Source organism: Podarcis raffonei, chromosome 16, assembly GCF_027172205.1.
Source record: "Podarcis raffonei isolate rPodRaf1 chromosome 16, rPodRaf1.pri, whole genome shotgun sequence".
In the NCBI taxonomy this organism is placed as follows: domain Eukaryota; kingdom Metazoa; phylum Chordata; class Lepidosauria; order Squamata; family Lacertidae; genus Podarcis; species Podarcis raffonei.
The window spans coordinates 25795447-25823200 of record NC_070617.1 but is presented as its reverse complement, the minus strand read 5'-3'; the positions used below and the strand labels follow the sequence as shown (position 1 = coordinate 25823200).

The window sequence follows — 27754 nt, the reverse complement described above, 5'->3', positions numbered from 1 at the left end:
CTTTCCTGGTGTTTTGGATTTCTGGGGGCAGGGGCATCCTGACATATGAAATGTAATGGTAACATTTATTTCCCTTTATATTATACTGGGGGGGCTATTGGGCTGTTGTTTTTATTTTTATTAGGCATTTTGTGGTTTTACATCTTGATTTTATTCTGTGAACCGCCCTGAGACCCCCAGGGTATTGGGCGATATATAAATTCAATACATAAAATTAATAAATAATAAATAAAATAATAATAAAACAAAATTGCTTTGTAACCCCGCAAACCAACCCCGAACCCCGCTTCCGAACAGATTACAATTTTAATTAGAAATAAGCCTCCGAAGGTTTCCGAGGGGGATTCGAACTCGCGATCCCCGTAGCAGCTCAGGACAAAGTTTCCAAGCCCGCTTGACAGGGCGAAGATCGGAAGCGATTCTTCGTCGCCCACAAATACTTGATAGGCTCGCCTCGTCACCTCCTCCGTCCAATCGGCTTCCGTGATGCCGGGCTGCGCCCGCCCCTCCCTGGCGCAACGCCGTTGCCACGGCAACCGGCGGGTAGACCAGGCCCGAGCCGCGCCGATGCCGAAGCTGCCGCTGTCGCCGGTGCCCGAGCAGGAGACCGACGTCGGGGATCGCCTTCCTAGTCGCGGTACTCCTGCCCCCGCTCGTCTGGGCTCCGGCGGCTCAGCGGTGAGGAAAAAAGAACCGAGGAAGAAGGCCGCGGTCTTAAGGAGGAGCGGGAGGCCTGGGCGGGGGACTAGCGTGTGACGTAGACCGTGGGGGTTTCTGGGAATTGTAGTTCTAGAGGGAAAGGCTGGGGTCTGGGAAACTCATGCAGCGCCTTTCTCTCAACGGGGCCGCTAAAAATAAGCAGCTAGGAAAAACCCACAGGCAAAATGACACCACTTGTAGTATTCCTATAGATGCGATTGCACTACAACTCCCATCATGCACAGCTGCCAGCATGGGCAGCGATCAAGGATGAGCCAGTGCGGTATAGTGGTTAGAGCAGGTATCCCCTAACTTGGCCCTCCAGCTGTGTTTGGGACTACAACTCCCATCATCCCTAGCTAACAGGACCAGTTGTCAGGGATTATGGGAATTGTAGTCCCAAAAATCACTGTAGGGCCAAGTTTGGGGATGCCTGGGTTAGAGTGGGTCTGATACCCCCACAGTGAAGCTCACTGGGTGACCTTGAGCTAGTCACTCACTGCCAGCTTAGCCTACCTCACAGGGTTGTTATGAAGATTAATCGAGCTCCTTGGAGAAAAAGGTGGGCTATGAATACAGTGGTTAGAGTGTGGGACTAGGTGAGATTTTAAAAGATTCAATCAATAAATCCAGCCACATCTGGTTAGCAAAGCAGGTGCCTTTTTGGATGTTGCTGCACTACAACTCCCATCATCCCTGGCCATTGGCCGTGCTGGTTGGGGCTGATAGGAGTTGAAGTCCAGCAGCATCTGGAAGGCGAGAGGTTCCCCCATTCTTGCTTTAGAGCACTCTTCCCCAACCTGATGCAACTCATACTCTCCAATGTTTCTCCGATGAAAATGGGGACATCCCAATTCCATAATAACTTTACTGTTTATACTCCACACATCTTACTGGGTTGCCCCAGCAACTCTGGGTAGCTTCCAAGATATATAAAAGTAAAGGGACCCCTGACCATTAGGTCCAGTCGTGGCCGACTCTGGGGTTGCGGCGCTCATCTTGCTTTATTGGCCGAGGGAGCTGGCGTACAGCTTCCAGGTCTTGTGGCCAGCATGGCTAAGCCACTTCTGGCGAACCAGAGCAGTGCACAGAAACGCCGTTTACCTTCCCCGCCGGAGCAGTACCTATTTATCTACTTGCACTTTGACGTGCTTTTGAACTGCTGGGTTGGCAGGAGCAGGGACCGAGCAACGGGAGCTCACCCCGTCGTGGGGATTCGAACTGCTGACCTTCTGAGCGGCAAGTCCTAGGCTCTGTGGTTTAACCCACAGCGCCACCTGTGTCCCCTCCAACATATATAAAAACAGAATAAAACATTAAACATTTTTGCCTAAACAACTAAATAGTTGAGCCAATAGATTGAATAAGAGGATACAATGTTACGTATTGTGATTATATGTAAAACTAATAAAAATTATTTTTTAAAATAAATAAACATTTTTTTAAAACTTCAGTGTACAGGATTGCATTTAGATGGATCGGGGGTCTGATAACTCCATACCCTCCAACATTTCTCCAATGAAAATAGGGACATCCTAAGGAAAAGTGGGACATTCCACGTTCAAATCAGAAACCGGGATGGCTTCTCTAAATCAGGGATGTCCCTGAAAATAGCAACACTTGGAGGGTCTGGCAACCATCCAGATGTTTTGGGCCAACATGGCCATATGATGTTGGGGCTGATGGGAATTGTCCAAAACACATCCTCAGTACGTCTGAACAGAAACAATGTCCTCCTGTGATTGTTCCAGTTCATCACTCAGCACTCTGGCTGTTTGCTATCATTGTTTTCAAATCGACTTTCTCCTTAGTTCCCAGGGTTTGAGTAGATGAATTTTGACACGACTACTTGCTTGGAGTAAAATCCTATGCGTATGTCTTTCCTCAGACTTTTTCAAGGCCCACTGACGAGCCGCAGACTATACATGAGGAAAGTGGTCCCTGTTACCCAGAGAATGCTGGGAACGATTCTGAAGAGGAGATGGAGGAGGAGGAGGAGGAGGAGGAAAGGGATGAAGACTGGGACACAGACCTTGAAATAGAAGGTATGACTTAGAGGAAGGGGTGATGGCTGATCTGCGGCCTTCCAGATGTGCTTGGACTGCAGCTGCCTTTGGCTGGGCTTCATTGGGTACTCACTATTTCTAGAATTATGAGAGAGAGGGAGAAACAACTATTTCTCGCCTTGTGACATGCAGTACATCTTTTGTGATTCCGAAGGTCACAATGCCCTTGGGTGGACTGTCCATTAACTGCAGATGCTTTAATGGCTTGCCTTCCTTCTAAATAGCTTTCTTGCTTTCTTATCCCTCCCTATGTTGACTCTTTTTTCTCCCTCCCGACATTAGATTCTAAGACCTCCCATGATCCAACAGGAAAAGCCAAATATCTCAACACCTGCCGAATGCACGGCGTTGTTCCTATCTCGTATTTTTTACGCCACATGAAAGATTCTGAACTGACCCTGAAGCACTACGGCCTTGGACCCAAGGTATCAATTCCCATCTGCCCCAGTAGGCAGGGCCGTTTTGGACTACAAGTCCCATCAGCCCAAGTGAGCGCTAGCCTTGATTGTCAAAGGCAGTAAAGCTTTTGAATACCACAGGAGGGGAGAGTGCTCTTGTGCTCAGGTCCTGGGTGGCATCTGGGTGGCAACTGTGAGGACAGAAAGCTGGACTAGATGGGCCATTGGCTCCTCCTATGTGCTTATGACCACAGCCATGTGTAAGAGCGTTGGACCCAATGGGAGTTTGCCCTGATCCAGCATAGACAATCCACGTATTTCTTCACTTTTCTCTTCTGTATCTCAGGGAGCCAAAGCTCTAGCTCCTTCCTTGGCGAACAACACATCCATTGTGAAGTTAAACCTGAGTGACAACTGGCTGGATGGAGATGGAGCAGCAGCGGTGGCCGAGATGTTGAAGGAAAATTGTTACATTTCAGGTGTGTCCCTTAATTTTGAGGGTTCGAGAAGGGTCTTTGTAGCAAGGACATGGCAAAATAGAGGCCTTGTGACAGACAGGCTCCAGCTGCTTTTGCTGTGGAGGTTTTTTATGGTATAGCACGGTGTTTACTGACCTGGCATCCTCCAGATGTTTTTGACTACAATTCCCATTAGCCCCAGCCAGAACAGCCACACACCCATCATATAGGCATGCTGGCTAGGTTGGATGGGATTTGCGGTCCCAAACATCTGGAGGGGACAAATTGGTGAAGACTGGGAGGAGCGGTTATAATGTCAAGACTAGGACCTGGGAATGTAGGATTCCAATCCCCCGTTAGTCAAAGCTCTGTTGGTCTCCCTGAGCCAGTCTCTGTCTCTCAGTCTTCCGTACCTCGCAGGGTTGTTAGGAAATAAAACCAAACACACCCTCATGAGCTGCTTGGAGACGAGGCAGGAAATAAATGCAACAAATAAATACAAATACAAGTGCCTAGCCCTCAGTGAGACCTAATAATGCAGTGGAACAGCCCTAAGAAACCCATCCTCTCAGGGTTTATGTTCTGTATCCTGAGTGTGGTTATTCCTTTTTTTTTGTTTTGTTTTCCAGAGCCCATGAGATAATATAATTGATATTTTTTATGGCATAGTGGGATTAGGGGAGGTGATTTTCTCCTTTGAGGAGCTGTCAACACGTCTAGTTTTTCAGAGCTGACCACTTCTTGACCTCCTCCAATCTGAGATTGTTCAAGGGGCCAACTGAAGGCCCTGGAAAGGTGGAAGGGGAAAGGGTCTGAAATGAGAGACGGGTTTTATTTTGTGGGAGTCGGGGCTTAAAGTCTGTCTTGTTCTTCCCTCTCAGATGTTGATTTGTCAGAGAACAGGATTGGAGTGAAAGGGGCGAAGGCTTTGTCCTCCATGCTTGGGGAGAATAGGACACTACTAACCCTGAAGCTCTCTGGAAATGAATTAGATGAGCGTGCGGCCAAATACCTAGCAGATGCTTTTGTGATCAACAACAAACTGGAGTCCCTTGATCTGAGTCATAACATGCTTGAAGAGCTGACAGGTATAGCAGCTTCCCTTGCAAAGAATGGCAGAGAATGGCCTTTGCCAACTTTGTGCTCGCCAGATGTTTTGGACTACAACACCCATCAGCCCCTGCCAACAGTAATGGCTCTGCCTGCTGAGGCTGGTGGAAATCCTAGTCTCTCAAAAGAGCTGGGGGGCACGAGGTTGATGAAAACTTAGTTGTTCTGAACTTCCCCTTTAAGAAAGAAGGTATGGAGTGGGGAAACTTTTTCAACCCAAGGGACGCATTCCCTTATAGGCCACGTTCCAGTGGTGGGTGGAGCTTGGGGCAAGAGTGGGCGGGGCTATGGGTGTTACTCCATCTGCACCAAACAGTACATTGGAAGCTGTATCATACCACTTTAAACAGCCATGTCTTCCCCCACAAAATCCTGGGGGATGTAATTTGTTAAAGGTTCTGAGAGCAGTTAGGAAACCTCTATTCCTTTTTAAAAAAAATAAATATTGATTTGGTTTTTCAGATTAAAATTTTACAATCATATATCAAACATACGTATTTTTCGCTCTATAAGACGCACCTAGTTTTTGGAGGAGGAAAACAAGAAAAAAAATATTCTGAATCTCAGAAGCCAGAACAGCAAGAGGGATTACTGCGCAGTGAAAGCAGCAATCCCTCTTGCTGTTCTGGCTTCTAGGATAGCAGCACAGCCTGCATTCGCTCCATAAGACGCACACACATTTCCCCTTACTTTTTAGGAGGGAAAAAGTGAGTCTTATAGAGCAAAAAATACGGTAAATCATAACAACAAGATTCCAAGGAATCTCCTGGACTTCCATCTTCCCCTTTGTGGGTCCTGTTATTAATCATTTCCTCTTGCATCTTTTATGATGATCCAAACTCTACAAAGAGAGTTTTTCTTCCTCTCTTATAATGCCAGAACCATACAGGACCCATCCAATGAAGCTGAGCAGTGGAAGATTCAGGACAGGTGAAAAAAAGAGTCCATCAACTTCATCTGCCATTCATCTCTGGTAGATGAAGCTCCCATCTCTGGGCAGGAAACCTCTATTCCTTTTCCAGAGCTACATTCCCCAGAGTTCCCTGGGAAGAGGGATTGACAGTTAAACCACTCTGGGAATTGCAGATCTGGGAGTGGAATAGGACATCTCCTACCAACCTGGCATTCTCCTGATGCTTTGTACCCCCTCCAAAAAAACCTCCTGTCAGGCCCAGTCAGTACAGCCATAGGATGCTGTGGCTGATGGGAGTTGTAGTCCAAAGCATTTTGAGGGCGCCAGACTGGCAAAGTCTGCTTCAGGGACAATTAATATTTGATCAAAGAGCTGTGCTCTATTTACATCTGAGAACTCACCTGCATATTTTTGCTAGCAAAGGGATTTCCAGATGGAAATATCGCTTGATCTAGTTTTTTTTAGTTATTTGCAAATGTGTGCTAACAACTGTCAATATTATTTGCCAGGGTGCAACAGCCATGATTGTTCCCTCCTCTCCCTCATCTTCTGTACCAGCTCCTCTTCTGCTATTTAAATTTCTGCACCGTTCTGGATTTCTTGTACTATAGTAGTCGCTGCCTCCTCCTCCTCAGTCCCCTTTTGCTATTCTTACAGCTGCCTTTCCCTTGTCCTCAGCTCCTTCCCTGTTGATGCTTGGCATTCTGTCCTTCGCCTCCCTAACTGAAGAAAACCTCCTTCTGTGGCTGATCAGGTCTTTCTCCCTTCCCATTTACCTTTTGATGAGGTCACAGGGAGTTGATGGAAAACAGGAGGGGACAGAGAGAGAGATTGAGAGAGAGAGCACAGGAAATAGCAACAGTCTAGGCTGAGTGGAGAGAGAGAGAGAGAAAAAGGAAGAAAGGTAGGACTCAAAAGAGGTTTTAAATTTTATGTATTATTAACATTGTTTATTTATTTAGAGCATTTGTACCCCACTTCACAGCCAAAAATACTTCCCGGATAAGACACCTACCCACAGGCTTGCAATTTAAAAAACCACACGCAACACATAAGGGAAAAAGGAAAACATACAGACAATAATAAAAATGCTTTTCATCCATGAATGGTACAAACAACATCAATGCAGTATTAAAAACTTTTAGGGCCTTGAGTTTATCGAGTATATGGAAAATAGCTGTGTACAGCTGAAAACGCTGGCAGCATTAAGATAAATTCAACAGTGTAATTATTCTTTGATGGGTGTAATAATGGAAATAATGGTATAGTTTTTGTAAAATATGCAGGGATATAAGATACACGAAATGACCCATGGAAAGAGAAGAAGTTGCTGATATTTTAAGTATGTAAAATGTTTATTTGAAATTGTAAAACAGGAAATTTAATAAAAATTATATAGATAAAAAAACTTTGAGGCCTTGAGCTTGCACCAATTTCCTCCAAATACCTCCAAAGGCCCAAGAAAATTGGTATGTTTTAACTTCGCAGTAGAATCCCCAAACAGTAGTTTCCATCCGTCTGAGTGGAGAATGAGAGCACCGCCTGCCACCTGACTGCAGCTGGAAGAGCCAGGGTGGAAGAGCAGTCCTACCTACCCCATCCAAATTAACACAGACACCAATCCACCAGGAAAGTCTTATCTGCAAGCCTTTGGGGGGTTTTGGGGTTGTTTTTTTTCTTTCGGTGGAGCACCAGCTCATTTCAGCAGGGCTACTGCAGGGGATCTTCCCAGCTACAGCTTTTAAAACATAGAATAATAGAATTGTAGAGTTGGAAGGGACCCCAAGGGTCCTCTAGTCCAATCTAGTCCAACCCCATGGAATGCAGGAATCACAGCTAAAGCATCCATGACAGATGGCCATCCAATCTCTTGTTGGTGTTCCTTCCAGTTGGAGAGTCATGTAAGCTGTTTTCTGTCCCCCAAGGTGCAGAAATCTGAAGTCCATGAATTACTGCATTGCAGGGGGTTGGACTAGATATCTGTCTCTTTGGGTTCCTTCCAACTCTGCAATTCTACGATTCTTTAAACTCCCCTGAGGTTTTTTTTGCTTCATACATACCTGCTTCCTGCAGAATACTTTCTCTTTGCTTGTGGTTTCTACTCGTCTCATCCCTCCCCTTTTTCTGCTCCATGGGAGAAAGATCAGTAGCGTGGGGGATATTGGGTCATGCTAATCTCCGATTGTGAGATTTCCAGCTCCCTAAGTCAGGGGGCATGTTGGCAAATATTGGAGGGAGCTTCTGGATGTTGCAGTTCTTTTTATCTAAGGCTTGTGCTTCTTGGCCCATTTCTTGTGTTCTCCGTTTAACCAGGCGGGGTTCTTGGTGCAGCGATTGCAGAAAACGTCGGCCTGAAGGAGCTTGATCTCAGCTGGAACCATTTCCGGGGCAAAGGAGCAGTTGCTATTGCCAAAGGCTTAGGGGTAGGAGAACTGCCTAATTACAGTTTGGCTACAGTTGTAATGTCATGTCTTAAGCATCTGTTCTGCATTTAGAAGGTCTCAGGTTAAAAACCTCAGCATCCCCAGCAAGAAGGCTACTTCCTGAAATCCTGGAGCGCTGTTGACAATACTGACCTAGCTGGACCAGTGGTTTGAAGTTTGTAGTTCGAGTAGAAGCCCCTGCTTTGCTTGCAGAAGTTTCCTCCTGCCTGAAACCTTGGAGAGCTGCTGTCAGTCAATGTTGACAATACTGAACCTGATTCAGTACAGGTCAGCTTTCCATGCTACTTGCCACTGAAAATATATTCTCACCAGTGCATGAAAACACCTTGTGTCATGTTCAAAGGGATGCTTTGGTTCTCGCTGTTCCAAATCCTTCCAGATTACAGCATTCCTATTTCCTTATTAAAAGCTTAGGAAAGTCTGCTTATGCGTCTCTGTTGTGAACATAGCAAGGCAACCCCAACTGGCCCCTGGCGTAAAGAAATCAGGAGTAGGGAGGGCCTTAGCACATTGCCACATTCTGTTTCAAAAAGGTTGGAGGAGGCAGAGGAGGAGACTTAAGCAAAACTATTCTTCCTTTCTGGATCAAAATAGACCAATCTGAGTGATCAGGGGTGGCAACTTGCAGGATGCCCTGAGACCCACCTCCCTCCAATGTAATAATTTTTATTTTATTTTATTTGCTGGATTTCTTACCCACCCTTCACTTTAAGGTCTTAGGATGGGCTATATCATTATACACAAGTTTAAACAATTTGCAGTCAAGCAGAGTGGGCCCTAAAAACGTGCATCTCAGATGTCATATGATTAAAGCTGTACAGTGAAAATGCCAGATGCACTTCCGTGGGGAGGGAATACCACCGCATAGGAGCATGCCCTGTCCTGGGCTGCCACACTTAGTACACAAGAGGGTCTGGAAGGAAGAAGGTGGTCTTTTAGATATTTCAGATCTGTTTAATCCTAGGGTGTCTGAGCAGGTAGGACATCAGAAGAGGCCTCCTGAACTAGCCCATCCAGTCCTGTTCTCACAGTGACCACCCAGATACCTGTGGGAAACCCTCAAAAATGTTGAACCCAGAGCCCCAGAGGGTTTCCCCACCCAGAGCTTTGCTAAGGCTGCATTGCTCCTTCCCTCCTCAGGCCAACATCTTCCTTCGGGTGCTGGACCTTTCGTACAACGGCTTTGGCAACGGCGGAGCAACTGCCCTGGGTGAGGCCCTGAAAGTCAACAACGTTCTGGAAGAGCTGAACGTTGGGTAAGCGCACTCAGCACCCAGGTTCTCCTCGGCATCCTGGGTAGATCACAGAGAGAGATAAGAGAAGGGAAAGGGAAATGAGACGGTTGCGATGGTTTCCTCTTCTTCTCTTCCTCAGGAACAATCGCATTTCTCTGGAAGGAGCCCTCTGCCTAGCTTTGGGCCTGAAAGAAAACAAAACCCTCAAGATCTTCAGCGTAAGTGGCTTTTCAGAGAGTGTCTGATCCTCTAGTGTAGTAATGGCGAAACTGTGGGCAGTGGCAGACCTTGGGGTCTCAAATTTCAGCGATGCCCAAATTCTGTGGTACCCGCTTCTTGCGATCCATTCTAAATAATAGTTGTGGTGCCCTTGAGGCTCTGTGCCCAGTGTGACTAAACCAACCGCCCTCCCCTAAATCCGCCTCTGCTGTGGGCCTCCAGGTGTGGTTAAATTCCAACTCCCATCAGCCCCAGCAGGCAATGTCAGGGATGATGGAAGTTAGAGTCCAGCAGCTTTTGGAGAACCCCATGTTATCTGATCTAAGAACTAGCGTTCCATACCACATGCAAAAGATGGAGGAATACTTCTAGAGAGAAGAGAGGTTGCTTCTTCTGCAATCCGGGTGGAAAGTCTGCGACTCTCACCAGGTGTCATTGGACTCCATCTCCCATCAGCCCCAGCAGGCAGCATTGCCAATGGCAGTTGGGAGTCCAGTTGCCCAGCCCTGTTCTTAGTGCTTTGCCCTAAACAAACCCGGCACGTTTCTGTTCTGTGACCTGCAGGTGGCCAGGAACCCCATTCAGAGCGATGGCTGCATTGGGATCCTCAAAGCCCTCCAAGCAAATCCTAATGCTGCCTTGGAAGTCCTGGATTTTTCAGTAGGTATCAGTCAGTCAGTGGTTGGAAGAGTGGTCTGGTGTGCTTGTGATGTGGTGGCCCAATCTTCACCAGCCTGGTGCTCTCCAGTTTTGTTTTGTTTTCACTAGAGCTTTCAGCAGCTCCATGGTCACACAACCACACTGAGGCCGCTGGGAGTTGTAGTCCAAACCATCTGGTGCAGGCACCATCTTGGTAAAGGCCATAGTAGGCAATGTGGGATTGGAGAAATATTTATGTATGCAGTGAATCTCCTCCAACAATTCCATGCTGGGACTGGTGTGCCCTGAGGACAGCACTTTGAATAGAGGTTCACATTTCATAGAAACCTAGGCTATAACTGCACAACCTGGATTGGCTGGAAGGTGATGGACTCCCACCCAAATGGAATAGGGTGATAAGACCCCCTGCCACACACCCCTCTTTGAGAACCGTCTCCACCATGCTCTTGATGTGGGAATGGAGAGGGTATCTTTTCTGTCCCTTTCAGGAGATTGTTGTCAAGCAGGACTTTGCAGGGCTTTGCGATGGCATCCAGGTAATTTTCCCAAGCCTTCAGATCAAGCACAACTGGACCAGCCGCTCGTTCAAAACAGACCCATCAAAGGTACAGAAAACCCAACCCCTCTGCTGGGCTGCAGGGTCTTTTTCGATGGCTCCCGGTGGGTTCTCATCATCCCAATGCCGCCTCTGATCAAACAGGTTTTTCTAGCATTAAAAAAAAGCAAAATACAGAACTCCCTGAATTGCAGGAGACAGCAGAGGAGAAAGGGGGGAAGGGGTGTCCCAAGAACAACAATGCCCCTAGCACACCTTCAGCTCTCGGAGGGGGGCGGGGAATGCAACTATCCTCAGTCTCTGTTCCAGCCATTGAGCAAAATCCCGGGGGGGGGGGGATAATGCAACACTTTCCCCCCAAAGCATTTCATTTGTTCTCCAGACCCTCCCTCCCTCCGCTAACTGGAAAACATATGGTGGTGTCATAGATGCTGGAAGGGGCATTTGAAGCAGTGGTCGCTCTCAAGGACCCCATATGGTTAGCCTAACTTTCTCCACCCCCATTGATTCCTTGGGCATGTCTCCCAGTTCTTTAGTGCAGGGACACAGGGGTCATCTTCTCCAACCCCCTGCAATGCTGGCCATGTACTCCAACTTGTCTGCACTGGGTTTCTACAGCTGGCCCCAGGATTCTCACACGGCACATTGGTGGACATGAAGCCAGGGCTTTCAGCTTCTCTGGCTAGAGCCTGCCTTGGATACCTATCCAAGGGATTTCTCTCCAAGGGCCATTAAGCCAAATCTGTTGCTTTGCAACTTCTTGGCTGGGGAAAATCGTGGGAACAAGAGCGATGCCAGAGAGGGTTGCCACTGACTTATGGGATCCTTCTTTTTTGTAGGTTTTCTGAGAAGACACCCCAACTATGGACAGCCCTGGGAGGCTGCTTATTTTTCCTTCCTTGGCTACCTGTGAAGTGAAGAAGGAGCCCATTAGGGGACCCTCTGCTCTTCCATTTGCTGACAAATAATGGTGTGTGTGTGTGTGTGTGTGTGTGTGTGTGTGTGTGTGAGAGAGAGAGAGAGAGAGAGAGAGAGAGAGAGAGAGAGAGAGAGAGGCTGTGCTGTTTCTCCCTGTCTTTTAGCATCTGTTAAAAACACTTTCGTTTAGACAGGCCTACCCAGATGTTTAGAAGGTCGATGCGAGTTTTAATGTGCTTTTGGTCTATTGCTATTTTAAATTTTTGAAAGTTGTAAATCATTGCTGTTAATATTCCTTATTCATAACATTTTATCCTCTTTGTAAATCACTTTGAGGGTTTTGGAGCTCTTGTTTTTTTTAGAATCAAGAGGTGTATACGTTTTATGCATAAAAATAAACTCACAGCCAAGGAACAGGAAAAAAATCTTTATATTAATTGGCTTCTTTGCCACAAGCTGTCGCACAGAGCAGAGTCACAGCATGACAGGTGAAGGCAGTAGTGGGGAGGGCGATATCCCCACTGCTACGAATCTAGTGATGGGAGCAAGCAAGCAAAGGTCAGAGCACAGAGCAAAACAGCAGGCGCGCTGCCTGTCTGGGATTCACCGGCAAACCGGTGAGACATATGTGTGACAAAACCCAGCTTCCAGCGTCTCATAAGCAGCTGCACAACCTCCCTCCATCTGTGGGTGAGAGCAAGGAGAGACTTTTGCTCTCTGGGCTTCCATTGCCAGCAGTCTGCAGGAAGAAAACCCTGCCTTCCTTCTCGGGACCTCTCTTGGCCTCTCAGTGTTTTTGCCCTGGCCTCTGAGACAACAGAAGCTGATGCATCCAAGAGTCAGCGTGAGCAACAGGTAAGTGATGCCACCCCGATGGCGTGTCAGGCACAGCGGCAGTGGAGGTCCCCAGGCAAACTATTTTATATGGGAAAGATTGGTCCATGGGATCTGCTTCTGGGAAAGCCAAATGCACACAGGAGAACACAGCCTGACAAAGTGGGGCTGGCAGTGGGTCGTGAAGGGCAGTTGTCGTGCTCAGATTCATGCTAAGCAGTTGAGCAAATACTCAGCCGGTTCTTTGGAGAAGGAGGGCAGCTTCACGAGAGCAGGGAGGCCATTTTGAGATTCCTAAGTAGCCTGCGGCCTGTGCTGTGGCAGGAGGTTTGGCCCTGAGTTAGTGTGTGACCCGGTGGGTGGCAGTATAAAAAGTCCTTTTAAGAAGGCTGTGAAAACTTTGCCAGTCTGGTGCCCTCCAGATGTTTGGGACTATAACTCCCATCAGCCTTTGCCAACATGCAGAGGCATACATAGGCTTCCTTGCACCCTTGGCAATTGGTGTCCCCACCCCTCTCTGAAAATAAATACATGACATAATTCAGTAATCACAAATGACTCTTAAACCGGGTGTTTTAACAGCACAATCCTCTAAATGTCTACTCAAAAGTTAATCCCACTGAGTTCAATGGGGCTTACTCCCAGGAAAGTGGGTACACAGGACTCCAGCCTAAATCTGGCAAGCCAGAGGCAGGAACTTTGGACAACACTTCACTTGCCTTCCTGTTACTTCTGTCAAGGTGCCAGCAGAAAGGCAGTAACTTGGAGTGCACACTTTACTCGGAAACAAGCCCTGTTGAAGTATCCAGGACCGCTGAGAGGCATCAGCTGGGGAACCCCCAAGGGAAGAAGGCTCAGGTCCTGGGGAATGGTGATGGGACAACAACGAATGGTCAGAGGGAGAAGACTGGGAAGAGGCAACAGGGCTTGGTGAGAGGAAGAGCCGGTGGCAGAGAGAAGCCCAGAATCAGAGGCAGAAGCTGAAGTGGGTGACGGGGAGAAGGGAGGCCAAGAGGCAGAGATGAGTAAGGCTGGTGAAGAGTCACAGGTGTTTCCTCCTCCTGCTGTGATAAGTTCCCTCCCCACTTTGTCTCCCAGAACCAGAAGAGAGCTGAAACGGGCAGAACAGTGGCAGGCTGCACCCAGGCATAGTCTCTGGTTGCTTGGAAAAAGCCGTGGAGTGGAGGGGACTTAGACAGCTGTAGGGAGGCAGGGACTTTCAATCTATGCAGCTAATTCATGGGGCCAGGCCTACTGGGGATGAGCTGCTATGCTTATTAGACCTGACACTTGGCCGACTCTGTGAAAATTGTGTTTTTGCTGGTAACAAGTTAACTCCGACTTTGCCGGTGCAATTTACAGCCGGTTGGTTCTTTGACATTAAGTCAACGGCCCTTGCTTTCTGGGTTAAACCCACAACGACACATGCCCCAGAAATTGGTCAAGGCGGGAAAGAAACCAGGGAAAAGCAACTCGCCTGTGCTAAATGAAGAGCCTCGCCTGACATTTCTTAGCCACCACATCAGCTGAAAGTCCATTCTGGGGGCATGCAGTGGGAGTGGAGGGTAGGACACAGTGTAGAGAGGACAGAGGGCCAGGCAGGGGTGTTCTCACGGAAAGTCCCACTGCACAAACTAACCGCCAGCGCTGCCATTCTGACTGGGAAGGAGGCTCTGCAGGGCTGCTGTGATGGCCTCCAGATTCCTCTGCCAAGGCACTGAGAGAGATGCCATTTTTGTGCCCTCTGTGCCTGTGCAGTTGGCAGGGGCCAACCTGGCCAATCGCTAGGTATGCCCCAACCAGCATGGCTGTGTTGTCTGGGGGCGATGGTGGTGGTCGTCCAAACCAAGCTGGAAAGCACCACATTTGAGGGCTGAGCAAGTGTTTTCCTCACTCAAAATTGAACGAAACAATGCCATTCTTCAGAAAGACTTAGGAGTGCAGCCGCTTCCATGTCTACTCAAAAGCAAAACCCCTCAGAGTTCAGTGAAACGTTCTCCCAGTTATCTGCTGTGAGTTATCTGCAGCAATCCCTAAGTTCTGTGCTATGGAATGAATTAAACACAAACCCGTAAGTTTGTCATAGAGGAGGCTCCCTGCTGGATTTGTGCACGAGTCCCTGGCTGTGGCCTTGCCATGAGCCTCACCATTAGCTGGTGGGGCTCTCTAAAATAGGTACAATCAGATGGTTTAGCCACTGCTGCTGCAGAAACCTGCCCCGGAAGAGTCTCCGACATGGAAACAGGGCAGATAGTCTCCCAAGGAAAGGTATCTACTTTATGAACCAGTGGATTCAAGTCACAAGAAAGGAGATTTCAACTAAACTTGAAGAAGAACTTTCTGATGGTAAGAGCTGCTTAAAGGTGGTGGATTCTCCTTCCTTGGAGGTTTTTAAGCAGAGGTTGAATGACCATTTGTCATGTATCATTAGTTGAGATTCCTGCTTTGCAGGGGGTTGGATTCAATGACCCTCAAGGTCCCTTCCAACTCTACCATTCTATGATTTCACCTTTTTGTATATAGCCCCTTTCCACTGGAATATTTCCAGAATGAGGAATGGCCACACACACACTTAACTTTACTAGTGTGAAAAAAATTAAGTGCATGTCCAAATTCAATTCTGGGAGCTACTAGTATTGTGGGGCATACCTGAGCTGTCACCAATTAACATATCGTTTGCCTGGCTGGCCCCTGTTCAATCTATGCCATCTTTGAGCTGCTGAGAGGGGAGAGTTGGTTATTGAACACTAAAAGGCAGAAGGGGCTGAGAAATGGTAAGTTGATTTGGTGGAGAAGGTGATAAATCCCTTCCCTTCTTCACCAACCTGGACTTTAACACCTACCCCAAAGCTCTGTTAACTTCCAGACTGGATTACTGCAATGCAGTCTATGTGGGGCTACCCTTGAAGACGATTTGGAAACTTCACTTAGTCTAAAACGCAGCAGTCAGATTGCTGGCTGGGGTAATCCATTTAGATCTCCCTCATTTTAAAACAGCTGCGCTGGTTGCCAGCTCGCTTCTGGACCCAATTCAAGGTGCTGATGTTGGTGTTTAAAGCCCGAAATAACTCAGGCCCCAAATACCGACAGACCACAGTCTTCCCTAGAGACCATCGGGTTCTGAGATCAGCAGGGCAGTCCCTCTTGGTAGTTCCTCTGCCCTCAGGGGCTTGGGGTGGCGGTGGTCTGGGAGAGAGCCTTCTCTGTGGTGGCCCCTAAACTGGAGAAGTCCCTCCCCACAGAAGTGCATCTGGCACCTTCATTGTGCAGCTTTTAGAGGATCCTGAAGATGCACCTCTTTCCTCTGGCTTTTGACATGAGGTGTATATTTTTAGGACCCAACTTATAGTTATGGTTGCAAGTTGTTTGAAATTGCTTTTAATGTTGTGTTTTAATGCTGCAAAACCACCCTGGGACCTTAGGGTGAAGGGCAGGTTGTCAATCAATCAATCATCATCACCATCAGGCTGTGCCGGCTGGGGATGATGGCAGTTGTGGACCATGCTTTCTGGCATACACAATCCACCAGGCATCATTGAGAGACAGATGCACTCACAGTGCAAAAATGCCTGCTGCCTCGTTCCACGCAGAGATGCCATTTACTCTAGTGTATTTTGTGGCAGGCAAGAGACAGCCTTCCATCAAAGCAGAGCCAACACAGTCTCCTCGGGGAATGAGAACCGACCCCTGAAGCTGGCACAGCAGCGCCCCTCCCATCTTGCCCTTTTGTACGAACCCATCAAACAGGAGCCACCCCAAAATAATCTAAACGGGACACCTGGAATGAAGGTTGCAGGCAGCCAGGGCAGCAGCCTGGAGGAAAGAAAAGGGGGAAACACGTAGATAATGGGAAAGTACAAGGACAGCCTGCCCCCCCCTCCGTCCGCTGCGGGTTGAGATGGGCTGTCTGCAGATCAGCTCTCGGTTCCAAGCTGGAGGGCAGGATAGATTGGGCAGTTTTCAATGGCAAGATGGGTCCAGCTTTCCAGAGCAGAAATACAGACCAAGCAGGAAAGCAGAAGCAGTGGGTCTCTGCTCAATAACACTCCCAGAGTCTTCCTGGCTGAATCAGATGAGGGCTCCTCTTCTTTCTGCCAAAACACTGGAGAGTAGTGGGTGGGCTGGGGGTGGTGGTCAAAGGGAAGGGTCTCCTCCAAGTTAGGCCTCTCCGCATCACCTCTTGGCTTCTTCCTCGCCTGCCATTTCCTCCAATCCCTGAGAGGGCTGAGTGCTGGGCTGCACAGCCTGGACTGTCTCTTCCAGGCTGCCGCTTGGGAAAACCACGTAGCGGGCACAGACCGAGTGTGCTGTGGGCTCTCGTTGGTTCTCTTTGCTGTGCCAAATGCCGTAACCAAAATAAACCAGCAAACCTGGAGACGAACGCACAAAGAAACAGATCAGCAGCCTTAACCCCCCAAACCCAGCACCAGAGCCCAGAATGGTGGCATGCATCTAAGACCAACATTCCCCAACCTGGTGCCCTCCCCAGGTGGTTTGGATTATAACTCCCCATCAGCCCCAGCCAGCTGGCACAGACTCTCATTGGCCCCCCTTGTTTCCTGGCAGATGGGAAAAGGGCAGACTCTGCTTTTTCTACCTGCAGGCTTTTGGTGAAATATGATGGGCTGCTTTATATGTTACTAATTTCCGATTTGTTCTCAGTTATTGATTATCTTGCTGGTGTTGATTTCCTTGCGGGGTTGTGTGATTTTCAATACTTTGCAGAGAAATTGTTATTCTACTGTTTCGTTTTTGACTTTTTGCACTTTGTATTTCTGTAGGGAGAAAGGAGTCTAACAAATTTAATAAATGCTAATTCAAATAACATCTGAAGGGCACTGCTTTGGCTCACCCCCAGTTGCAATGCTCAGATCCAGCTCCACCTGCCATTATACATATGTCAAGGACTGCCTTTCTCCAGATGAACCAACCTCTGGACCCTGTGATCATCATCTGAGGCCCTTCTTCATGTGCTCCTTCTACGAGAGGTCCGGAGGGTTGCAACACGAGAAGAGGCCTTTTCTGTGGTGGCTCCCCATTTGGGGAATGTTCTCCCCGGGGAGGCTCATCTGGCACCTTCATTACATATTTTTAGGTGCCAGGCAAAAACATTCCTCTTCTCCCAGGCCTTTGGCTAATTAAACAGTCCATTAATTAAACTGTGTGTGTGGATTATTGTTTTTGTTAATTACTACAACTCCCATTAGCTGTAGCATGATACAACTGCTGACTGAGGATGAGGAGAATTGCAGTCCAAACCGTCTGGAGGGCCCCAGGTTGGGGAAGACTGATTTAGACATTAGGGGTGGGCAAATCTGTCAAATCCGGTTTCTCCTTTTCCCAGCCTTAAGTTCAGTAGTTCTCCACCTTCCCATAGCGGTCTGCAGTTTATTTATTTTTTAAGTCCTCATTAACATTCATCAGCATTTTGGTGTGAATTTCTCCTAATGCACACATGTTCTCAAAGTCTTTTCCTATAATGGAATGGATTTTTGTCTGCTATCTTCTTTAATTACAGGGGTACCAAGTAGAGGGGGGCAGCCCCACAAATTTCCAATGAAAGGGTCAGGGTCCCCAGAGTTGATGGGCATTGCCATTCAAATGGTGTGTGTGTGCCATGTCATGTGATCAATTATGTGGTGTAGGGCTTACCTGCTCCCCCCCATATTTTATTCAAGTTGGTGTTAGGATATAGTTCCGTTCCACCTTAAAAGGGTACAGGTATGACTGTTGTGTGTCACATGCCTGTTTACTTCCAGCGCTTGCTGGGAACTTCCGTTTGTATATAGCTTTTGTATTGCTGCTGTTTTGCTGGAGACGAAGGGAAGCAGACATGTTTTTTCCTTTGTTCCTGCTGCTGAATAAAATGCTGTACTATACTGCTTACACACGGCTCTGTCCGCTTCTTCTGCTGTGAGAAGATTTACACACTCTGCTGATAGAGCGTGCACAGGTCTCTAAACGTATCTGAGGCTCATGTCGCTGATTGATGCCATTCCAAGGGAGACCGGTGATAATCCGGCTGCCGGCCGGTGGCTGGAGCCAGCTGGGGGCTGCCTGATGCCCCCGTCTCCCCAGCAGTATCCCAACAGTTGGCACCCCTGATTACAGTAATTATATTCATTTTTTAGGCACATTTCACCCCGATATATGCACTTTCCTTCCACATTACTTCTCCCGATTTCTGCCCTCGCTCTTGGGTGCGTCTGTGTGCAACCGATCCCCAAACTCACCCACGAGCAGCCACACAGAGAACCAGATCCAGGTCATGTAGTTGAGTTTCAGCATGAGGTAGACATTGATGAAAATGCTCAGCGCTGGAGTCAGTGGCACCAGAGGGAGCTGAAGAAAAAGAAGACCAAGGGAACTGAGAGCAGGAAAATGGAAGGATGCACTTAGCGGTCTTTTCCTGCAGGGCTGATTGAAAAAACACAGGGTGGGACAAATGCCATCCCTTACATGGGTGGGTTAACTTTCTCTTAAGACTCTTTGCACCCCTTGTTCTCTGAATGTCCATTGAAAACCGGTGGCCAGTGGTATAGCATGGTTTGCTGGTGCCCGAGGTGGGATGAAAAGGAATTTGAAACCATCCCTGTTTATCCAGCTGTTGGGGGCTGAAGAATATTGTTCCTAGCAATCCTAAGATTTTTGGAAGGGAGTAATGTTTTTAACTACTATTAGATGTTTTAAATTGCCCTTGTTTTTAGAACATTTTAACTTTTAGAATTTTTATTCTTTGTTCTTGTTTTTAATCTGTGTAACCGATGGCTTCCCTGGGGCTCCTTTCAGAGAAAGGACAGGGTACAAATTTAATTATTGTTGTTATCAAGAATAATAATAATTCCTGTCTGGAGAACTAGCATTGCAAAATTCAAAGATGTGCGAATTTTGACAGCAAGCTGTGTTTCGGTTGGTGTACAATACAATCGTATCTCCCGTACATCTAACTTGTGCAATTTCAACCATATGCAGCTGGAGGCCGGCTAATTAAGACGCAGCAAGTTAAACCTAAGCAAGATAAGCAGCTTAAAAGCTCTTTTTTTTGCACCATACCCGCTTGGAGATACCTGTCATCCCAAGAGTTTTTAAGCTCTCTGCTTTTCTCTCTGGGCAAGGCCCGCTCAGTGTGCCAGCTCTGGGAACATGGGCAATACTGTTGTATTTGGAGGGTGGGGTTGTTTTAAATCAGGGGTCTGCAACCTTTAAGACAAAAAGAGCCACTTGGACCCGTTTCCGAAGAAAAAACAACAACTGGGAGCCGCAAAACCATTGCAACATTTAAAACAAATATATCTCCGGAGCCGCGATCTGACAGCGGGCGGGAAGGTGACGTCGTGACGGTGCGTGACTAACGCACGCACCGCCCCCATGCGACGTCACGGCCAGTACAGCGCCCGCCACAGTGAGGAGTGTCGGGGCGCACAATGCGCCTCCTCCCCTCGCTAGTATCCGCCCCGGAGCCGCGGCAAAGATGTAAAAGAGCCACATGCGGCTCCGGAGCCGCAGGTTGCAGACCCCTGTTTTAAATCATTGTTGAATGTTACATGTTAATTTAGATTTTTCTACATGTGGGCTGGAGTATTGTCTAGGGGCTTTTGTTGGGGAGGGTATTGTTTATTAGTGTGTGTATAGATTAGCATTGTTAATTGTTTTGATTATTATGTATTTTGTGGTCCGCATATTGCAACTTTGTGTTGTGAACCGCCCTGAGATCTTCGGGTATAGGGCAGTATACAATTAATAATAATAATAATAATAATAATAATAATAAATGCAAACGGTGTCAAATCTCTCCCCCATCTCTACCTGGAATGTCTGGGTGCTTTGCTGTTGCTGATGAACGCTGATGAGGACCACGCTGAACACGAAGGCCAGGCTGAAGAGGAGGACCAGCAAGGCATAGCTCCAAGTGGGGAGGTGGAGCTGGTTCTGCCCAAACACCAGGATGGAGGATAAGCAGATTGCTGACACCATGAGGATGATCACGGCCACTGTGACCACTTCGCCGGGGTCAAAGTCTGCCAGGAAGCCTAGGTAGGGTTCAAAAAAGGCCTTCATCTGCCCCCCTTCTCGCCTGCTTTTCGACTTCTCCTTGCCCACCAGGTGGAGCTTATCTGAGAAAGACTCGTATTCCTTTGGTTCCGTGGCGCCGATGCTCTCGGTGGATGCCGGGGCAGAAGCCTCACTCCTGGCAGATGTGTTGGAAGCTTCCTCCGTCTTGACCCGCTGGAAGCGCAGAATGATCACGCTGGCAGCCACAAAGGTGTACGCCAAGAGGGTGCCGATGGACAGGAACTGGACCAAAGCCTCCAGGTCCAGGCTGAGGGCCAGGAGAGACATGAGGACTCCAAAGACCACAATGGCCACCACAGGGACCTGCGTCCGAGGGTGGACACGCGAGAAGACCTTGAAGAAGAGCCCGTCCTCTGCCATGGCGTAAACGATGCGAGGGAGAGAGAAGAGGTTGCTGAGGAGGACGGTGTTCATGGCTGGAGAGAGAGAGAGAAGAAAGGGAAAGGGCAGGTGAGCCAGAGAGATGCCACCCACAAGGCAGGCAGTCCCTGCTAAAGCTTGCTGGAGGAGCAGGACAGCCCTGGACAGGCCCAGACAGAGGGAGGGGGCCATATGGGCCACTTGGCCCGGGCCTCCAATTCCAAAGGGGGCCTCGGTCAGCATATTCACTTAAAATAATCCTTTTCCCTATGTATTTTTAAAAGCAATACAGTGGTACCTCGGGTTACATACGCTTCAGGTTACATACGCTTCAGGTAACAGACTCCGCTAACTCAGAAACAGTGCTTTGGGTTAAGAACTTTGCTTCAGGATGAAAACAGAAATCGTGCTCCGGCAGCGGGGCAGCAGCAGGAGGCCCCATTAGCTAAAGTGGTGCTTCAGGTTAAGAACAGTTTCAGGTTAAGAACGGACCTCCAGAATGAATTAAGTACTTAAGCCGAGTTACTACTGTATTTGTATATCTATATTTTCCATTTTGTCTTTATATGCAGATATGGTTCAAGACTTGAAAAGAAATTATTTGTCAGCATAACTTTTGTGAAAATTATTTATATACTCACTTATTTATAAGACTTCAGTTATCCCCAGGGTAAAAAAAGGGGGGGCACATTATCTACCTGGCCCGGGCCTCTGCAAGGCCCTGGCCCTGGAGGGATGGAGTAGGGAAAGCAGATCAAGCCAAAACAGAGGAGTTACCCCATCCCTTAATGTAGCCGGCTAGCACCTTAGACCCATCAAGGCAAAAGGCATCCATGGGTCACAGCACGCATCATGTTAGGTCACCCAGTGAGCCAAGACAACAACAACTATTATTATTATCTGCTGTCGCTCGAGGCTCAGGTGGCCTCAGTGGCCCAGAATGTCTTCCATCAGCTTTGGCTGGTGGCCCAGCTACACCCCTATCTGGACAGGGATAGCCTAACTACTGTTGTCTATGCTCTGCTAACCTCAAGGTTAGATTACTGCAATGCATTATCCATAGGGCTGCCTCTGAAGACGGTTCGGAAGCTTCAGCTAGTGCAGAATTCAGTGCCAGGTTGCTCACTGGGGCAAGATGGTTTGAACATATTACACCTATCCTGCTCTGACTACACTGGCTACGAATTACGGTACTTTCCGGGCCCAATTCAAAGTGCTGGTTTTGACCTATAAAGCCCTGAACGGCTCAGGACCACAATACCTCAAGGACTACCTCTTCCCATATGAACCTACCCAGACCCTTTTTAACCTACCCAGTTCCTTTTTAACCAGGCCTTTGGTTGATTTGATTGACATCCTATGCCCTTTTAAAATGTGGGGTTTTTTCGGGGGTGTGTGTTATTGGGTTGTTGTTTTTATTTTGATTATATATTTTGTAGTTTTATATTTTGTTCTGTGAACCACCCTGAGACCTCCAGGTATAGGTATAATAAATAATAATAATAATAATAATAATAATAATAATAATAATAATAATATAACACCTATTTGACTGGATTGCCCCAACCACTCTAGGCAGCTTCCAGCAAAATATAAAAACACCATAGAACATCAAACATTAAAAACTTCCTGATACAGGACTGTCTTCAGATGTCTTCTAAAAGTTATTTATCTCCTTGATATTTAATGGGAGGGTATTCCACAGGGCGGGCATCACTACCTAGAAGGCCCTCTGCCTGGTTCCCTGTAACCTCACTTCTTGCAGTGAGGGAACTGCCAGAAGGCCCTTGGAGTGGGACCTCGGTGTCCAGGCCAAATGACGGGGGTGGAGACGCTCCTTATTCAGGTATACTGGGCCAGTCATTGCCTCTTACAGCTTAACTTACCTCCAGGGGTTGTTGTGGGAAGAGGGAGTGGTTGTTAAACCAATCTGGGAAGTGCAGCTCTGTGAGGGGAATAGGGGATCTCCTCAGCATACTGAAGTTCTATGATGGAAGCTATGGCAACCTTACTCTTTGCTTTCAGCCTACTCAGATTAAAGAACTTTCCATCTGTTCAATAAATGATCTCTACTCCCTTCGACAAAGTGTAGGATCATGGCAATGAAAATAACTAATGCCAGTGAACTGGAAGAAGCAAAGATCACCAGTGTCGAAGCAACGATTCTTCAACATCAACTCCGTTGGACTGGTCATGTTGTTCAGATGCCTAATTATCGTCTTCCAAAGCAATTACTCTATTCTCAACTTAAAAATGGAAAGCGTAATGCTGGTGGTCAACAAAATAGGTTCAAAGGCTCTCTCAAGGCAAATCTTTAAAAAGGTAGTATAAACACCGACAATTGGGAAACACTTGCCTGCGAGCGCTCCAGTTGGAGAACAGCCTTTACCATAGGTGTCATGGAGTTTGAAGACGCTCAAACTCAGGACAAAAGGGAGAAACGTGCTAAGAGAAAGACACCCTTGGCAAACCCTCACTGTGATCACCTCCCGGCAGGAAATCTATGTCCCCACTGTGGAAGGATGTGTGGATCCAGAATTGGCCTCCACAGTCACTTACGGACTCACTGCTAAGACTGTGTTCATGGAAGACAATCTTACTCGGCTACGAGTGCTCGCCAAAGAAAAAGAGGGGTTCTCCTAACAATTTTCAGTCCCCTCAACAAATGAGAGCTCCCAGAATGCTTTGGGGGGAAGCCATGTCCATTTAAGGGGGTATGATTCTGTATGCGTGGCATGATTCTGCCGTCTCCCAGGCCAAAGCCCCCACCAGCCCTGCTCTGGACCCTTCTTAAGTGCTTTTGTCTGGCTGGAATGTCTCCCAAAACGGCGTCAAAGCCTTCTTGCTAGCGTGGATGGAGAGAGCAGAAATCTAGCCTCCTGCAAACAGGGGACAGTTCTGTCCATTCCTCCACCCACTTTTGCCTCCGGCCCTGCCCACCAGTGGTGTGTGGCCCCCGGAAAGTCGCACACGAGGGAATGCCGCCCTCAGGCTGAAAGAAAGCTCCCTCATCCCTGGTTTAGAAAGAGCCCACATCCTGGAAATGCAGCTCTGACTCACCGCAGATGGACCCGGCAGCCACGATGAAACCAGCCCAGGAATAGCCCCTCTGGTAAAAGGCGTCGGCCAGCGCCGAGTCGGGATTCAAAGAGTGCCAGGGCACCATGAGCGTCAGCACCATGGAAACCAGGATGTAGGCTCCTGTGGCGAGGCTCAGCGAGATGGCAATGGCTCTTGGGATGGCCCTCTGCGGGTTGCGGGCCTCCTCGCTGCATGTGGCGATGACATCGAAGCCCACGAAGGCGTAAAAGCAGGTGGCCGAGCCGGCCATGATCCCCGAGACACCGTATGGGGCAAACCCTCCTTCGGCGGCCCCCCAGTTTTGAGGCCGGGCCAGAACGAAGCCCATGATGAGGATGAAAAGGATGACCCCCATGCTGATGGCAGAGAAGACGTGGTTGAGCCAGGAGGAGACGCGGGCACCGAAGGAGATGAAGGCCGTGGCCACAAGGAGGATGCCAAAGGCCAAGAAGTCTGGGTAGTGGGCCAAGAAGGGGATGTGCCAGCTGCCCACGTGAGTCTCTGTGAAGTTCTTGATCCGGTGGTCAAAGATAGCATCCAGGTAGCCGCTCCAGGCCCTGGCCACGGCCGCTCCCCCTATCATGTACTCCAGGATGACGTTCCACCCGATCAGGAAGGCCCAGATCTCGCCTACGGAGACATAGGTGAACATGTAGGCAGAGCCTGTCTTGGGCACGTGAGCGCCAAATTCAGCATAGCAGAGGGCGGCCAGCAGCGAGGCAATGCCAGCGATGATGAAGGACACGACGATGGCCGGCCCGGCCGTCTCCTTGGCCACTGTACCCGTGAGGACGTAGAGGCCGGAGCCCACCATGGCGCCAATGCCGAGGAGCGCCAAGTCAACGGTGGTGAGGCAGCGGTTGAAGGACGTCTCCATCATGTCGTCCTCCAGGGTCTTGACCCGGTTGAGCTTCTGGCAGAAGCGGGCCACGTCTGCCGAGCGAGGGAGGCGGGTCACCATCTTGCCGCAAAGGACGGAGGGCAGTTTCCTCCGCTCGAAGGTTCGGGGGGAAGGCAGAAGCGTCTCCGACTCCTGGGCAAAAGCGAGGAGGGAAAGGGTCGTGAAATCAGAGGTGCTCATCAGGGCTTTGGGCTTGACCAGCCTAGAAGCCAGCTGGGGTGGAGGTTGGAAGTTGAATGGGAGCAAACCAAGGGCACTGTGCCTAAGTTCCTGAAGAACAGGTTTGGCTTTTTAAAATATCCTGTTTGATGGGCTAGAGTGTTCCTGTGCGGAAAGTTTTCCTTCCAAGCTGGTTGTGCGAGGCCCTGGGGGAAGGGGGAGATTGGAGAGGGAGCCCAGCACGTATAGGATTTCAGTGTAGAAACTAATTTTCACTATCACAGCTTGCCTTCAGCGTGCAGGAACAAAAGCACAACAGACCCTCTGCCATTGCACACAGATACTCTTGTGTGCTGCCCAATATTCTGTACAGTGGTGCCTCGGGTTAAGTACGTAATTCGTTCCGGAGGTCCGTTTTTAACCTGAAACTGTTCTTAACCTGAAGCACCACTTTAGCTAATGGGGCCTCCTGCTGCCGCCGCGCCGCCAGAGCACAATTTCTGTTCTCATCCTAAAGCAAAGTTCTTAACCCGAGGTACTATTTCTGGGTTAGCGGAGTCTGTAACCTTGAAGCGTATGTAACCTGAAGCGTATGTAACCCGAGGTACCACTGTACTGTGGAATACTTTCCCCCCTTTTCTCTTTACCTGCTTTGTAACAACCAGTCTTGACTGGCTGTTAAACTTTATTTTTTAAAGGAACTATTCGCAGTTTTTAGAAATGCACACTGCCTTGGAAGCCTTTCCGCTCACGGCTTGGTGTTTTGATAAGAGGATGCATCTCTCTCTCACACACACCCTCCAAGACACTTAACTCCTAGAGGACGGGGTTGAAGGCCCATAGCTTGGTGACAGAACCTGTGTCTTGCAAGCAGAAGGCCCCAGGTGGCAGCAATCCCTAATGGCAGCATCTGCAGGTAATGCTTGGAACGTTACCTGACTGAAACCCCGGAGAGCAGCTGCCAGTCAGAGTAAGAAACACTGCGCTAGATGGACCAATGGCCTGACTCAGCATAAGGAACGAAAAGACAGATCACAGACAGAACCCAATAAAAAGGGATAACAATATGAGCAAGTACATGAGAAGCCAAGGTCACTGTGTAAACAGCAGAGCAATTCTCCAAACAATAAAGAACATTCTTTTTTTGTACTTCTTCAAATGTCAATTGCAGAAAGTGCATGGGCGGTGGATATTAACCCTTTACTGCCTCCATTTTCGTTCCTGGGTTTTTTTTCTTCCTTTCAAGGGAACAGCATCGGATTGCATTTCTGTCCTGCGCTTCTGTGCATCTGACCATAAACAGGAAGGTTATAACTCTCAATGCACTGTGGCCCCAAATGGAAGAATTCTCCATTCATAGATGAGGGGCAGCAAATGTATTTAAAAGGCTATAATTCAGTGGCAGAGCATCTGCTGTGCATGCAAGTTCAGTCGCCCATGGCATCCCCGGGTAGGGCTGGGAGAGAATTCCCTAAAGCTGCTGCCAGTCCGTGCAGGCATTGCCAAGCTAGGTGGGCCCACGGTTCTGACTCAGTAGAAGACTGCGACCTATATTCCTGTGAAGCTTGCAGAACAGCACGGACACAACCGTACACAAACACTGGTTTTTTTTATAAAAAAAAGACTGTCACAAAAGGCAAGGTTGTCATCCAAAGAAAGCTGTTGACCTGGGATTGGGGCCAGAAGATTGGAGACTGTCCCTTGGTAACTGGGGACCAGTTTGCCTGAAGAAGGAAAACTCAGCAATTATTGTGGGATATTTAAAATGCAGTAAAACCATTCATGTTTTGCTAGATAGGCACATGATAAGGAGCCGAAGCTGACAGTGCTTTTATGTAAGTTTGCTGGAGAGAACTCTGCGAGAGACACTTCCACAGTGCCCTGACAGGGGGTGGGCATTTCTATATATTTGATGCGGGTGGCGCTGTGGTCTAAACCATAGAGCCTAGTGCTTGCCGATTAGAAGGTCGGCGGTTTGAATCCCCGCAACAGGGTGAGCTCCTGTTGCTTGGTCCCAGCTCCTGCCAACCTAGCAGTTTGAAAGCACGTCAAAGTACAAGTAGATAAATAGGTACCACTCCGGCGGGAAGGTAAACGGCATTTCCATGCGCTGCTCTGGTTTTGCCAGAAGTGGCTTAGTCCTGCTGGCCACATGACCCGGGAACTGTCTGCGGACCAACGCCAGCTTCCTTGGCTTATAGAGCGAGATGAGCGTCGCAACCCCAGAGTCGTCCACGACTGGACCTAATGGTCAGGGGTACATTTACCTTTACCTGCCGGGGTATGTCCTCTTTTCTATCTCTTTCCACCTTTTCCCACCGTGCCAGCAATGTGAGAGCATCTGCTTAGTCTGAGCTCCAAGCTCAGGCCACATTTTGAGCTCGACTTAAGTATGCCTTTGTAACCGAATTACCTTTTAAAGCCTCCTGAATCTGTTACTCTTCTGAGTGAGTAAATGTTATATTTTACATTTTACAAGACTGTCTGTGTGATTATTGTTTGAGGGATGGGGGGGAGGGGGAAATACCAGGAGAGTCCAGTCTGCCTTAAAGCACTCTGGATTACTTAAACTGAGAAGCTAAAACTGGACTATCTAAGCTTCCATTCAAGCTACAAAGGGGCGAAGGAAGTCATATGAAATCGCACATGTGAAGGAAGGAAGGATGGATA

General features: G+C 48.4%; 2 protein-coding genes across 4 annotated transcripts; one reads left to right on the top strand and one right to left on the bottom strand.

Moving 5' to 3' along the window:
* Window positions 1–469: 469 nt before the first annotated feature.
* On the top strand, window positions 470–18400 carry LRRC74B (leucine rich repeat containing 74B). 3 transcript variants are annotated; one of them, XM_053368029.1, is made up of 11 exons: window positions 470–678; window positions 2588–2744; window positions 3048–3190; window positions 3510–3642; window positions 4503–4709; window positions 7958–8067; window positions 9229–9344; window positions 9463–9541; window positions 10107–10202; window positions 10691–10807; window positions 11598–15091. In XM_053368029.1, the coding sequence occupies exons 1-11, from the start codon at window positions 487–489 to the stop codon at window positions 11604–11606; spliced, it is 1359 nt and encodes a 452-aa protein (XP_053224004.1). In that variant the 5' UTR covers window positions 470–486; the 3' UTR covers window positions 11607–15091. The 3 variants fall into 3 exon arrangements, with proteins under 3 accessions (XP_053224004.1, XP_053224005.1, XP_053224006.1); XM_053368030.1 differs by lacking the exons at window positions 10691–10807; window positions 11598–15091 and adding an exon at window positions 17292–18400; XM_053368031.1 differs by lacking the exon at window positions 10691–10807 and having other exon boundaries at window positions 11598–15092.
* SLC7A4 (solute carrier family 7 member 4) lies at window positions 16183–25612 on the bottom strand. The gene is made up of 4 exons (XM_053368023.1): window positions 24004–25612; window positions 20317–20999; window positions 18744–18852; window positions 16183–16880 (listed from the first exon to the last, which is right to left on the bottom strand). The coding sequence occupies exons 1-4, from the start codon at window positions 25103–25105 to the stop codon at window positions 16684–16686; spliced, it is 2091 nt and encodes a 696-aa protein (XP_053223998.1). The 5' UTR covers window positions 25106–25612; the 3' UTR covers window positions 16183–16683.
* Window positions 25613–27754: the final 2142 nt, after the last annotated feature.

What these genes read in the sequence shown, in the direction of transcription:
- LRRC74B (XM_053368029.1), top strand. Translation starts at nt 487, where the DNA reads ATGCCGGGCTGCGCCCGCCCCTCCCTGGCGCAACGCCGTTGCCACGGC. An exon ending in AAACCCTCAAGATCTTCAGC is followed by an intron (nt 9,542 to 10,106) that starts GTAAGTGGCTTT and finishes TGTGACCTGCAG; the next exon opens with GTGGCCAGGAACCCCATTCA. An exon ending in TGGAAGTCCTGGATTTTTCA is followed by an intron (nt 10,203 to 10,690) that starts GTAGGTATCAGT and finishes TGTCCCTTTCAG; the next exon opens with GAGATTGTTGTCAAGCAGGA.
- SLC7A4 (XM_053368023.1), bottom strand. Translation starts at nt 25,105, where the DNA reads ATGAGCACCTCTGATTTCACGACCCTTTCCCTCCTCGCTTTTGCCCAG. An exon ending in GGCTGCCGGGTCCATCTGCG is followed by an intron (nt 21,000 to 24,003) that starts GTGAGTCAGAGC and finishes CTCTCTCTCCAG; the next exon opens with CCATGAACACCGTCCTCCTC. An exon ending in AAAGCACCCAGACATTCCAG is followed by an intron (nt 18,853 to 20,316) that starts GTAGAGATGGGG and finishes CTTTTTCTTCAG; the next exon opens with CTCCCTCTGGTGCCACTGAC.